This window comes from Fundulus heteroclitus, chromosome 11 (genome assembly GCF_011125445.2).
Source record: "Fundulus heteroclitus isolate FHET01 chromosome 11, MU-UCD_Fhet_4.1, whole genome shotgun sequence".
In the NCBI taxonomy this organism is placed as follows: domain Eukaryota; kingdom Metazoa; phylum Chordata; class Actinopteri; order Cyprinodontiformes; family Fundulidae; genus Fundulus; species Fundulus heteroclitus.
In genome coordinates, this window is record NC_046371.1 from 21,561,155 (window position 1) to 21,574,535 (window position 13,381).

At 43.1% G+C, this 13,381-nt stretch overlaps 1 protein-coding gene across 3 annotated transcripts in view; it reads right to left on the reverse strand.

The window, feature by feature from the left end:
* Positions 1-27: 27 nt before the first annotated feature.
* arhgap42a (Rho GTPase activating protein 42a) overlaps positions 28-13,381 on the reverse strand; it is a 28,987-nt gene continuing 15,633 nt past the window's right edge. For 2 of the 3 annotated variants that reach the window (XM_036143104.1, XM_021312118.2), the window contains 17 exons: positions 12,183-12,312; positions 11,962-12,062; positions 9,506-9,615; positions 9,302-9,383; positions 9,156-9,195; positions 8,992-9,054; positions 8,826-8,900; positions 8,646-8,730; positions 8,493-8,551; positions 6,415-6,520; positions 6,122-6,281; positions 5,882-6,032; positions 3,607-4,278; positions 3,046-3,202; positions 1,549-1,620; positions 1,380-1,459; positions 28-720 (listed from right to left, as the gene is read on the reverse strand). In XM_036143104.1, coding sequence (XP_035998997.1) covers positions 632-720; positions 1,380-1,459; positions 1,549-1,620; positions 3,046-3,202; positions 3,607-4,278; positions 5,882-6,032; positions 6,122-6,281; positions 6,415-6,520; positions 8,493-8,551; positions 8,646-8,730; positions 8,826-8,900; positions 8,992-9,054; positions 9,156-9,195; positions 9,302-9,383; positions 9,506-9,615; positions 11,962-12,062; positions 12,183-12,312 — 2,232 coding nt within the window. In that variant the 3' untranslated portion in view covers positions 28-631. The remainder of the gene's footprint in view (positions 721-1,379; positions 1,460-1,548; positions 1,621-3,045; positions 3,203-3,606; positions 4,279-5,881; positions 6,033-6,121; positions 6,282-6,414; positions 6,521-8,492; positions 8,552-8,645; positions 8,731-8,825; positions 8,901-8,991; positions 9,055-9,155; positions 9,196-9,301; positions 9,384-9,505; positions 9,616-11,961; positions 12,063-12,182; positions 12,313-13,381) is intronic. The other variant, XM_012855240.3, reaches the window with a different exon arrangement.

The following is a 13,381-nucleotide window of genomic DNA, read 5'->3' on the forward strand; positions in this document are numbered from 1 at the left end:
GAAAAGGAGCGGAATCCACACACGGGGTATTGTTTAAAGTTTCTGTTGTTTTCAGACAGCAGTAAATCTGACAGAGAGGGTATAAGAGAAGTTCATACAGTTTAAGGCACTGAGGTGTCAACACTGGGATTCTAGACAGACTAGTAAAACATTAAAACATAAATTATCAAGATTAATAGAAAAATACTGCTTCTAGGTACCTTTTACATACGTTTACTGAAGACATTTTCATAGTCTGAGAATCAAAAAAATAATAATAATACATAAGAGTTGATAAGTACTAAGAAGCTAAGCGTTACAAGTCAAGTTTTAACATCTACTGGGAGTTCTCCAGTAGGCTGATTACTCATATTGCAGCACAGTAGTCAGCGATAATAGTCACAGTTACAGTATCATGTGTTCTTGATTTGTTTTAAAGCAGCACCGTGTAAGTTCTGACCCAAGTATTAGCTTAATTTGAGATATTAAATGATTTTTCAGGTCAATATATGGCATTTGGCTCATATATTGGCTGCTCCGTTTTTGGTTCTCTGATGTAGGATTTAATCGACACGGTGCTGCTTTAAACAACCCTTGAAATCTGAGTTAGACATTTGGGATTCTTTCCTGCGCTGGCAGTTCGTCAGGCTTGTCAGATATACTGGATGTAATTTTCTGGTATGAGGCCGGTTCTGCCTTTGTATGTGGCCTGAAGCCAACCTGGTTCCACAGATGGACCCACTGCAAAAAAACAAAAAATCATAACATCAAATAAAATGAAGACGGAGACTCTCGTGGCCTACGATATGCAATCAAAGTAGAGACGCAGAGAAATCGACCACATTGTGGGGACAGAAAGAAGCTATTTCGAAGTGTATTTTCTACAAGATGCTATTTATGGTCCATTCAGCGTTGAAGGAAGCGAGAGAGAGAGAGCAAGACCTAAAGCACGTAACAGGAAGGCTAAATAAAGTAGAAGCTGATCTGTTTTATCCTTTTCTATCTTTTCTAGACAAATGTCAATGGAGCAAATAGTTGTATTAGATGCATCTATAGCTAGGTAATCAAATACCAGAAAAGAAACAAATTAGTCTATGTTTTATGGTGAATTATCTTAATATTTCATTTAATAATACAAAACACACACAATGTCGTAGAACATTTACGGCCAATATGAAAACCAGGAGGAGACCTGGATGAAGCGATGGTCACATGAGACATGCATAGAAAAGGGGAGGAAATTAAAACGTCCCTGTTCGCTCAAGATCAAAATATGTCCATTTGAGATACTGAAATATTCCTGTTTTCTAGAAAAAAAGAGTGGAAATGCAAAGATCAAGGGACAGATTTTTCCATCCAGATGAGCATACATTAACCCTGTTAAAAATATGGCACCTTACCGTTTGTGAACAGCGCCCCCTGTGGAAAGCTCAGCTCATGGCTGTGCTCCGCCTCACAGGAGTACATAGCTTTTGCATCCCTGCAAGGCAAGAGTGAGAAATGAGCTGACAAACTGAGTGAACGGTGGACACGTCCATCCAGACGACAGCGTCATCAAAGTCGCCGTACCTTCCTGTGGGACAGATGTCCAGCGCTGAGGAGAACACTGAACTGTCCCGCTGAGGCTGCCTGACGGATAATCTGCCGCACAAACACAAGAATGACCGAGAGTCATACCTTCAAAGTCCAGCTTTAGTCACAGCAAAAAGGAGTCGTGCAAAGTATTTACTGGGCTGGTTTGTCTCAAAACACCAGCAAAATACTCTGAAGTTGGCCTAACGAATAGAAATATCCTACAGACACATTAATATTTTGTTTTCTTTCAATCTTCCAGACAGAAAATCCGGTCTTAGTCAGCAATATATAAACGTTAAAAGTCAGAACCAAATTCATTTTAGGTTTTTCTTTAAGGGGCATATCATAAGTGTAGGGATGGGTACGTTTCACTTTTGAACCGATATGGTACCGATACCTGGTAGCTGGGACTTGATAGCGGATCTTAACAATACCTATTTTCTTTACTTTTGTCTGCTATGTAGTAATAAAAGTTAGTTTAATAATAAAATCTCTAAACGATTCTATTTAATACATTTATTTCTCAATGTATAAACTTATTTGGATCTAGAAATTATCCTTTTCAAAAAAAATATATATATTTTAATACATTTATATTGATTTAGATAAATTTACCTAAATTGACACCACATAAAACAAGTTTTTACCAAAACAACGGTTATCAGAGACAGAGTGAACGAGGTGAATACGGGTTTGAAGCTGTGTGTGAATAAAATTCACGGAATTGTTTTAGTGCAACAATTTCAGAAAAGAAAAAAAATATGTCAAAAATATTATATTTTATCCAGCTTTGTAAATCAGGGAGGGATACGTTTGCAACGAGGCTCTCCTCTCTGCACTCTTTGCTCTGACTACAGGCCGGTTTCAGGATAAGGCAGCAGATGTCTGTCTGCCTGTCTGTGACACAGGGCTAGGAAAAGTTGAGAAGGAGCTGACAGCAGCACGCGTCGCTCGCCCAAAAATAACTCCACAACGATTGGTGCTGTCACGGGATGTCACCAACAACAGAAAATCGCTAGATTTTCCGCTAGTTGCTTTTGTGAAAAAGTCACTGGATGGATCTGAAAAGTCGCTACATATAGCAACAAAGTCGCTACATATAGCGAGTTAAATTAGCCGCAGTGACCAGGTGCGTCCTCAGTTTAGAAGTATTCCCACCGCCGGCCTTGTACTTCGCCTCACAAGTATTGCAGCGAGCGTAATCTGCAGCGCATTTTGGAAAGTGTGGAGCGGTACTTTCTATCAGCCAGCCTTGTTACTGGACCAGCGGCTGCTGACGTCATCGTGCTCTGATGCGTCCAATGCTGTGTTCACGTTCGGCGTGGAAAATCGCCCACTCTTCCACTTTTTAAATGTTGCAGTGATACTTCTACGTACTGAAAGATGATACCGTTTGTACGTGAATCGGTACCCAGTAGTACCGACTGGATTCGGTCGGTGTCTATAAGAAGTACAGAATTCGGTACCGGGCCCTCGTGGAGTGACACTCACAGTGAGACGGGCCGGGAATAGCCGTTGCTGGACGTGGCTGCGGAGTGCTTGGGGTTCAAGTCGGAGCCACAGCGGTTGTGTCCTTTCCGTGCTTTCTGTCTCTCCTGTCGGTCCAGCGACACGAGGCTCTGCACCGATCCGTGACAGCTTTTGTAATCTTCAATCGAACACAGGAGATCAGAAACAGGGCAGGAGAGAGGGCAACATTTGACTTTTATTTTTTATCTACACTGCAAAAAATAGACCTAAAAATAAGATTTTTTTTCTTGAAACGAATGTATTTTTCCTTGATTTGAGAAGGTAAATAGGACTATTTGCCAATGGAATAAGATTTTTGCACTTAAAATAGGAACAATTCATCTCCATCATTTTATTTCAAGTGCAAGATATCTAATTATCTTATTTTAGGGGTAAAAATACTAATTTCATTGGCAAATAATCGTATTCACCTGCTCAAATCAAGGGCAAATACATTAATTTCAAGAAAATTTTACTTATTTTTAGTTCTCTTTTTGCAGTGTAGCAGGGGCAAAAAAAAAAAAAAACGGCATTTTTACACACCTTCTGAAATGTGCAGGGAGGTGAGAGAGGACGACGTGGAGAGCTGGTAGGGGAACAGAGATGAGGAGGAGGAAGAAGAGGAGGAGGCAGTGCTGTGATGCGGAGGAGAGGTAGAGTCTCTGACTCCTGTGACTGCAGCACAGGACGCGTTTCTTTGCTCCACAGAATGAGGGCTCCTCAGGGAGGAGATGGACGCCGCTTTCTGGGGAGCTCCGCCCTCCCTGACACGAGGGGAACCATCCCCCGACGGGGGCTGGACCGAGGCTGCGGACGCAGGTCTGGACTCTTTGGCTGAAGACAAAGAAGCGGTTGAGTTTCTGTTGAAAGACTTCTCCACCGCGGAGAGTAGAGAGGAAGTGGAGGAGGACACGGAGGAAGTCTGCTCGGCCAGGGAGAGTGGCGCGGAGGTCCAGGAAGAGGGAGGCGCGGGGCGGGGGGACGGCGCTCCGTCTGGTGGCTCTTTGTGATCTTTCCCATAGGAGGGCTTCTTTGGTGGCGAGCCGGAGGACGCCGGAGGAGGAGAAAGCTGCGCTGCGGAGGGGGAGCCGGACTCAGCAGCGGGAGACGATGGAGGGGAGGCCTGAGATAGTCCGTTCTTCTCGGAGGAGTGTGAAGACAACGACTCCTGGCTGCCCATCGGCGTCGTGTCGGGGCTGCTGCTGAACGTGTCACCTGGAAACGCAAAAGGAAACGGCCCATCACGATCCAGCAGAAGGACAAAGGAACCAGACTGCTGGTCTGTTGTCCAGCTGTCCCAGTGACACAGCATAAGGCCCGTTTACAGTACGCTTTTTTAACCGAGACCAGTCCGAGCTCGGTAACCGCGCTTACTCTCGTGTGTAAATGGTCAGCAGACTGAACTGGACTGTTGTTGTTTCCTGCGTCTGTAAATCCTTATTAGACGTTCGTTTGTCTTATCCACGTCCCAAAAGCCGACTCTGTCCAACCATAACATCCTGAATGTTACGGGCGCCGCCGTTTTAATTTGCTCGGTCCCGCCTTCAATCCCAGACAGCAGCAGTACCGCAGATCGTCACTAGGAGGCGAGGAGCAACCAAGGAACAGGGATAGTGTGGTGTGTAAACGGTCATCTCGGCTTGGTTAACTGATCCAAGCTCAGACTGGTTCTCTGCTCGGCTCGGTTAAAAAAGTGTAGTGTAAACGGGGCTATACAACGCCACACAATAAGCAAACGCTAACGCGGTTAAAATCAAAATAAGCGCACTGAGAAAAGTAAAAATCCAGTTAAAGCTACAGGACGGTCGGACTAGGCTCACACGGCCGTAAAAAGTCTTCGGTATTCGTGCTGAGGACGTTTGCTGAGGCGCTAAGCTAACGTCAACTCGCTTTCTCTGTGCTAAGCTACAGCTAGATAATTCTGCTCATAACGCATTAATAGTTAATAATAACAACAATTAGTGTTTTTTTTTTCATTGCAGCTCCACGTAATTGAGAGGAGGAAACCTTAAGATAGAGTCATCCTCCTGTTTCTGCTTTGCTTTGAACGTTGTAATAAAGAACTACTGGTACAGCAGCTTGTGCTCTATTCTCGTCTCTCCTTCGTGGCGGTCCTACATATAAGTAATCTGACCCTAGCCAGATGAACTTCGCTCCACCTAGCTCCACTCATCCATCTGGGACAGATCCATAGGAATGGTGTTTCAGAACGCTGGGCCTTATCAAAAATCCTTGCATATGATTGGATAAGCCACTTGTCTGTCATCTTTATTGACGTGCTATTTCAACCACTCACACTGAAGCTAACCCGTGACGCTGATGAGAGCGACGCAGGGAAAAACAAAACTTGCCAAATCCGGTCGGGAGAAGGGCGAAAACATGGTTTCCACCAACAAAAGCCTTCAGAGCCGTTCTCTGATGTTCTTTTAATGAAACAATATTAGGTAGATTGGACAACATGGAAGAAATAGCAGCATCAATGTTAACGCTTGCTTCCTCAACAAGCCGCCATTGTTGTCTGAATCAAAACAGTCTCACGGTCGCTTCTGCACTACGTCACATCTATGAAACTCCAGCCCTGCGTCCTGATTGGCCAGACAATAAAATTGGTTGGAAAAATCACTCTCTATGGGAGAGGTCCCAGATGGATGTGAGTGAAGCTAGCGGAACGAAATTCATCTGGCTCGTCAGGTTAACATATAATGTGTGGACCAGAATCGCTGGTATGGAGTGGACGTGACTATATTTAAAAATAAATGGATTTAAGCACAGTAAATAGACTCAACTATATGATAGCAATTTAAAAAACAAAACTCACTGTCGTTTTCCGCCAGGCAGAGAGCAGGAGTGTACAGACGGGCCTTTCTCTTTCCCGACGACAGACAGATGGCCTTGCTCCTCCTCGGAGTCGACCGAGAGGACGGCGCCTGAGGCAGCGGCACCGACAGGTCCGGAGCCTCGCCGAAGATCTGACGGAAACACACAAGCGGTTAACGCGTACGTGAGCGGGTTCTGTATTTACCTGCCTGTGGGAGAGCGCGCGTCGCTGGGACCTCACTTTGTCGTGGTTTTCGATGATGATCTCCACCACGATGTTCTGAAACTTGATGTTCATCATGGCGGCCACCGTCTCCTCCTGCGACCTCATCAACGTGGGGCCAAAGATCATCCCAAGGTTGGACACAGTCATCAGGTTCTGATCGCTGTGAGAGGAAACCCTAGACACGCACAGATAAAAAAATAAATAAAAAAAGCGAGATCACAGGGCTTCAGTAACTCACACAAAACAACACAACCTGGCAAAGACATACATTTCAATTTTGCTTAATAAATTACTAACTAATAACTTACTTATGAAGGTGATTGGTTAAGATGTCCAGCATGGCTTTGTTTTTTTCTGGAAGCTTGTGTACCAGAGCGTGAATGGCCCTCACTCGGTACGTCTGGTCATCGTACTCTGTGAAAGGGGCGGAGAGCAGAGAGGCTGCAGCACGGTGCGTTTTCACTTCAACCCCAAATACGCTTTAGGAGTTACCAACTTCCTGAATACGGCGCCTTGCAAAAGTATTCGTTCTGTTGAACTTTTCATCGTCACAATGAAACCGCTTGCTTTAATTTGTTTTATTGAGATTGTATGCGATAGACCGACATAAAGAACATAATTGTGAGGTGGAAGTAAACTGATACGTGGTTTTGATAAGTTTTTACTCATAAAAATTAAAAACTTGTAGTGTGTATTTATAATTTGGTGCTCTAGTCTAGTGTCCCCTTTTTGCGTAAAGCAGCAAGGATTTTGTCTATTTCACAACTAGATACTAAGTCCTTTCCAAGCCTACCCAACTGGATTTAGGTTCGGACTTTGACTAGGCCGTTCTAACACATGATTATGCTTTGATCCAAACAATGCCATTGTGGCCCTGGCTGGTCATTGCTGGAAGATGAACTTTCTCAGTCTGAAGTCTTCCGGAGGCTCTGATAGTTTTTCCCCCAGGGTTGCTCTATGTTTAAGGGTAACTCACCCCCAAATCAACTTTTTTGGCAATAAACTGTTAACATGGTTGTCTTACATATACTGGTCATTATGTTAACAAATTAGTGCATATTTGTTGAAATCCTGCTTTTGTGTCTAAAATGGTCAGTGTGGTGCCCTCCTAGGGTTAAACGATGGTCTTGCATTGAATTTAAAATCTGTATTTCTATTGGTTCAAAGGTTTTTGTGACATAAATTGGAAAAACTGACGCTGTTGGAATATGGCAAGCCATTTTAACATTTAATCGTAAGTTTAACTATCTGTAATTACCATTCCAGATATCTACAACCTCATTTTGACTAGTCGTAATGTCACTGTGACTAGTATGAATTTTTATTTAAAATATAGCTAATGTTATTCCCAAAAGTCAAAACTAAATTACAGACACCAATAACGACAAACGACACATGAATGGCAAAATAGTTTGAATCTTACTAGGAAAAACTCAGTTACAGGTATCTGTAATTACAGTTTTGACTAGTCAAAATCTAATCACAGATATTTGGAATAAGAGTTTTGACTAGGCAAATTTATGTTGCGGATATCAGTAATTAATATCCAGTCTAGTGATTAAATGCTAATTGTCTTGCCACAGAGCTGTCTCACAGGCAGACAGCTGCTGCCTCGTCCTGAAAGCCACCTGCACACTAAAATGGCAGCATTAGCTTTAGGCATTGCTGAGTCAGCGCCTTGAGCCAGCAGCTCAAACTGATCCGGCTCTGGCCTGCTGGGCTCCACAAAAACTCCCTCAACCTCCGGTGACGAGGGAGGTGAAAATCCTCCACGTCAAAAGATCGAACGTTTGATGCCTACATGGCGTGGATCAGTTAACCGTGCCGAGCTTGGTTCTTACGACCGTTTACATATCACGCTAGCACGGTTCCTCGCCTCCTAGTGACGATCTACGGTACTACTGCTCTCTAGGAGCAGAATCATCACTGGAAATCTTGTGGCGCGGTAGGGAAGCTAGTATTTTTACTAGTCAGCTGACTGTAAGGAGATGACGTGGTCTGCTCATGCGCTCTTTGTTATCTGAGAACCAAGCCACTGAAAAACCGGGCCGAGCCCACACATCGAACTGGTCCAGATTTAGCGCGGTCAAGTTGTGTCTGGCACGGTTTAGTTCAGTTTGCAATCCATTTACACTCGATAGTTAGCTCGGTTACTGACCTCGGACCGTTCTCGGCACGATTAAAAAAGGGTAGTGTAAACGGGGTATATGCTGCTTCTGAGTAATGCAGCCAGTTTGGGTAGGTGTTAATATCTTGGTAGGGTTGCAGTTGTGCCATAAATGGTTTTTGAAGGATGGTGCTCGATGAAGCGTTCACCCCTTGGCATTTGGGATAAATACTTATGCAACGCGCTATGTTTTCTACAGTAAAAATCAAAAACTCCTACTTGCAGCCCTGATGAATTCTTTATGCAGCCTGTAGGTCAGCAACGGTTCTGCCAAACACCTGGATGTAGATTATAGAGCAAGAGTTCAGAATTTTAGGAGAAAATCTACTGAAGAAAATAACCAACTGATGCCATGTTGTTTGCATGCGTTACCTGAAATAATCTTTCAGGCCACTGGTTATCGTCTTGTTGTCCCAGGTTTCTGCATCCAGATGCATATCAGAGGGCGCGCTAGAAGCTGCAGGAAAGCCAATAAGCCAGAAATGTTATATGCATTTGCTACTTCTGCTGAAATCAGAACAGTAAATGTGTCCCTGATAAATGAAAGCATACCAAACGCGCTTGCCATCAGCCGCTGCACTTTAGAGTTTACTCCACCCGTCCTGTACAGTCCAAGGATCGTAAGGCCTGCAATCAACATATTATATAAGGATGGACGGCCGGTGTAATAAAAACACAGATATTGCTTCTGTGAAATGTTTGCGAGGGCGAGGAGCACCTCTTGTTTCAACCAGCTCAACACACTTCTTCACAAAGTTGAAGCCTGCTTCGTTGAGAAAGGCTAAAAAAAGAATAAAAACTCACAATCAGTCTAAAAAAAAATCGTATCTAATTAATGCATGCTCACAAGCAAATATTTTCCGACCTAAACTTGATACTTACTCTCTTCTTTTTTACTGAGCAGAGACGGAAGAGTGTAAATCTGCAAAAAAAAAACAAAAAAAGAAACAAAGCATGAGTTTCTTTCTAGTACTGCAGTCATTTTCCCCCCAGGGATATACTCTTTATAGAGGTGGGTGTGTCCTTACGGGCTCTTTTCCATCCATCGCCTCCATCCACAGCCGCCTGTTGGCCTCTGACAGGGCTTGCAGAGTAATGACGCCATGTCTGCTTGAAAAGCGAGTCACACCCAAGAACAATTAGGGGGCCACACCTCCAATTATTCGATCCGAAAACAAACTGCGCTTCATTCGGGAGAAACACAAGGACTCTCGGTTGGACTGTCCCCTCACCTCTCCACCACCTCGATGTCAAAGCAGAAGCGCTTGTCGATTGAATCCGTCTTCCTCCGGACGCACGAGCGTAGCCTGAACATCTCTGGGGCGCCGGTCACCACGCCGTTCTGACAGGAAGACAAGAAACGCACATGGATGGGTACAGTAGAGTTTGGACCTGGCTGTAATTATATTGTTCCTGTGAGGGAAATGAAATGTGCAAAAACGGCCTGCGTCACAGAAACCGTGTTGATGTGCAAAACTGTGTTGATCGACGCTTTTAGAACCGCACCAGTGTTTCTGCAGACTCTGTCTTTCTGTTTATTGGAACATTCATCATCATTCCAAAAAAAGTAAAAAACAAAGCAACTGGACTTGTTTTTCGTAGTTGAAGTCATTTCGTTTCCTCTCCAGGAAGATTTCTCAATTCAAAAAGTCTAGAGTATTGTGGAGTACCAAGCTTTATACTACTGTCCAAAGAAAGGCCTTGTAGCAGTATAAAGTAGTATAAAACTTGGTACTCCACATTACTCCAGACTTTTTGAATTGAGAAAGCTTTCTGGAGAGGAAGTGAAACGTCTACAACTACGAAAAACAAGTCCAATTGCTTTGTTTTTTTACTTTTTTTGGAATGAACATGACCTGGATGACTGAGAATCTTCACCAGCACATTGGATCATGTTTCACAATGAGAAAAACACAAGAAAGACGGGGATGATTTGTAGATGAAATCTTTAGCTTTTTGTTGACGTACTGAAAAGATTTTAAAATGAAAGGAAACATTCTTAGTGGTGGACTCGAGAGCTTGTGAGATAATAATATCAACGGCTGGAGGGAATCACAAAGCTCAAACCTTCACTAAGGTTTGAGAGCTGTCTCCTGTTATGAGGAGCTTCAGTAATTAAAAATAAAAGATGCAAAAAGGAATCAGATGGTGACTGGAGTTGGATGATGCACGGCTTGACTGGGTCTGATAAACGGAAAGACCTGACCTTTCGCAATCTGGAAAAGCACTGGACTGAACAGAACTCTTTGGTCTGGACTGTCGAAGTTAAATCAGAGGAAGCAGAGACGTAAGAAGCTATTCAAAAGATAACAGCTGGTCTGGCAGGAAGTAGTGGTGAGTGAATGACCTACGGGACTCTGGTAGCCCCCCCCGTTTGTGGTGGTGTTGAAGCGTCGGCTCCAGCCCGGTCAGTGTGGTTGGTTCCTGGCTGGTGGCCTGTGGTTTTAGGGGATCAGGCTGTGGGCCATGACAACTGGGCTGGGTGCTGGTGGGCCTCCCTGGTCCTATCTCAGCAGCCGAGACGGCGGTGGTCCCATCTCCCTCTGTCTCAGTCTCAGCCTGTCAGGATGGGGGTTCCAGGGCATTTCCCCTACTAAGTGCTGGGTGGTCTATCTGTCAGGGGCTTGCGTGGGCGATCTGTCACAATCCTTAAGTGTTTGGAGTTTTTTGTTCTCTTGTTGCAGTCACTTCAGCTCATTCTTGCCCTGCAAAAAGGGAACTTAAAGTACAATTTTCTTGAAATGAGTGTACTTGTCATTCATTTGAGCAGGCAAGTTTAAATGATCTGCCAATGGAATAAGACTTTTGCACTTAAAAACTGGAAAAACTCATCTACATCTTCTTATTTCCAGTGCAGTTTATCTAATTATCTTATTTTAGGGGTGTAAATAATCATTCCATTGGCAGATAATCTTATTTACCAGCTCAAATTAAGGACAAATACACTAATTTAAAGAAAATGTTACTTACTTTTAGATCCCTCTTTGTAGTGTGTTCTTTGTATAGTTTTATAGATTTCTTGGTAAATTCTTCCACGTGTCCCTTCAGTTCTGCTCATTGCACTCGTCTCTTCAGCTCACCTGTGTCATTGGTCTCAACCTCATTCCCTCCTGATTACGTTCACCTGTCTTCTGCCTCGCTTTTCTCCACTCCTCCCTCTGTACTGAAACTCCCTGGTTTCATTACTCATTGCTGGCTTCTTCTGCTGACTTCATGTTTCCTGCAGCTCCATTGCTCTGCTGGATTCCTTTTGTCGTCGCTCCTCATTGCTTGTTTCCCTGCCCTGTTCCTCGCGTGTTGTACGTTTTCTTTATGTTTATTGAGTTGACCTTTCAAGTTTAATGCCAGATACAGTCTTGACGTAATGATGTCAATCATGATATTAGGATACAATCCTCAGATGTTGCCGCACCTGTAGGCAACCAGCTTCTTGTAAGAAGCAAAAGCCTGTTTTACAGCAAGTGCTGCCTCAAACAGGCATTTTAACGTCTCCTCTGCTCTTTCTATAAAAAACAATCTCTTATCAAAATTCTTAAAGAGAAATCATAATAAGATATAAATGGTCTCAGCATATATACCATGATTTGGTATAGAAATAGCAAATCAACCACAACATTGTGATCAGTGCATTTCTAATATAAATGTTTTACAGCTTTGATATTAGCACCCATGGGTGCAACCAGCTCACCTGTCTGCTGCCTGGTCTGGTCTCTGTGTTGCTCATGGTGAACATCTTTGAGCTCCTCTCGTAGGTACAGTAGTATCTGGTCCACACACTTCCCAATGGGCCTAGACACACACATTGTCACTGCGATGCATTCATAAATGTAGCTGTTTTATTTTGATTTATTTGATTTTCTTTGAGGAAAAGTAACTGATTATCAATAAGCTTTATAAAGATTATCTCACGTTTTTCTTGTATGTACAGAAATCCCTCCATGGAAAAGCAGCTGGGCGCTTTGAAGTCATCTTCAGCAGACCTGATCCGTTTCATTAGCCTCTCAACTTCAGCACGAGTGCTTTCAAAGTTATTGCGAGCCTTTAAAAGAACACACGTGCATATGAAACAGCTGAAAATTGCTTTTACAAATGCTTAATGACTATATTACTTATTTATAAGGTCTTCAGTAACGTGAATTATAAAATAATTCGGCTTTGTAAGCTAAACTTCATCATCATATGGCCTCTTCTGAGTTGATTAAATCCGGGCACTTAGGGGTAAAGAGTTCTGTAACTTTTAAACAATAAAATGTTGGACCTTTTAAGACCATCACTGTCTAATTTTAAGACCTACCGACGTACATAATCATAAAAAAATTCTAAAACAGCTTAATAACGGAAAATCTTACACCTAAATTAATTGTGTATCACATTACATTGATGAGTTTATGACTTTTACCATTCGGTAACAACTTCAGCGCCTTTTGTTAAGGATACAGTAAGCTTTATATCGGTTACTAATGACTTCAAGCAAACTATTTAAATCCCTGTTTTTGAAGATAAATCTTATTAAACATAAACTCTCTGACAATAAAGGATTTCAATCTACCAAAGAACTACTAAATCCAGTCTCAGGAGCAGATTTATTTAGGTCAAAAAGAAGGCCGAATGTCCAGCAATGTGAACATTTGTTGCAGCAATTGACACCGTCACTCATTGGCCACTTCATTAGCTACACCTGTTCAATTGCTCGTTAATCGACCAATCACATGGCAGTAACTCAATGCACAAAGGCATCTGGTTATAGAAAAGAAAACCTGCTGAACAAAGTGTCAGAAGGGAGAAGAAAGGACATTTAAGTGGCTTTGAATGTGGCTTCGTTAATGGTGCCACGCGGGCTCATCTTAGCGTGGCAGAAAGTACTGATGTACAGTGATTTCACACTCAGCCATCTCTTAGCTTTGCAGAGAATGGTACGAAGAGGGAGGGACAAGTCAAGAGAGTATCAAGACTGGTTCGAGGTGTCTAAAAGGCAACAGTAGCTCCAATAACAACTCATTACAACCAGGGTATGAGGAATAGCCTCTCTGAACGCTGCACTACTCCGTACTAGCAAGATGTACCTATTAAAGAGGCCGGAACTTCCTAAACCCTGAGACCTAAAATTG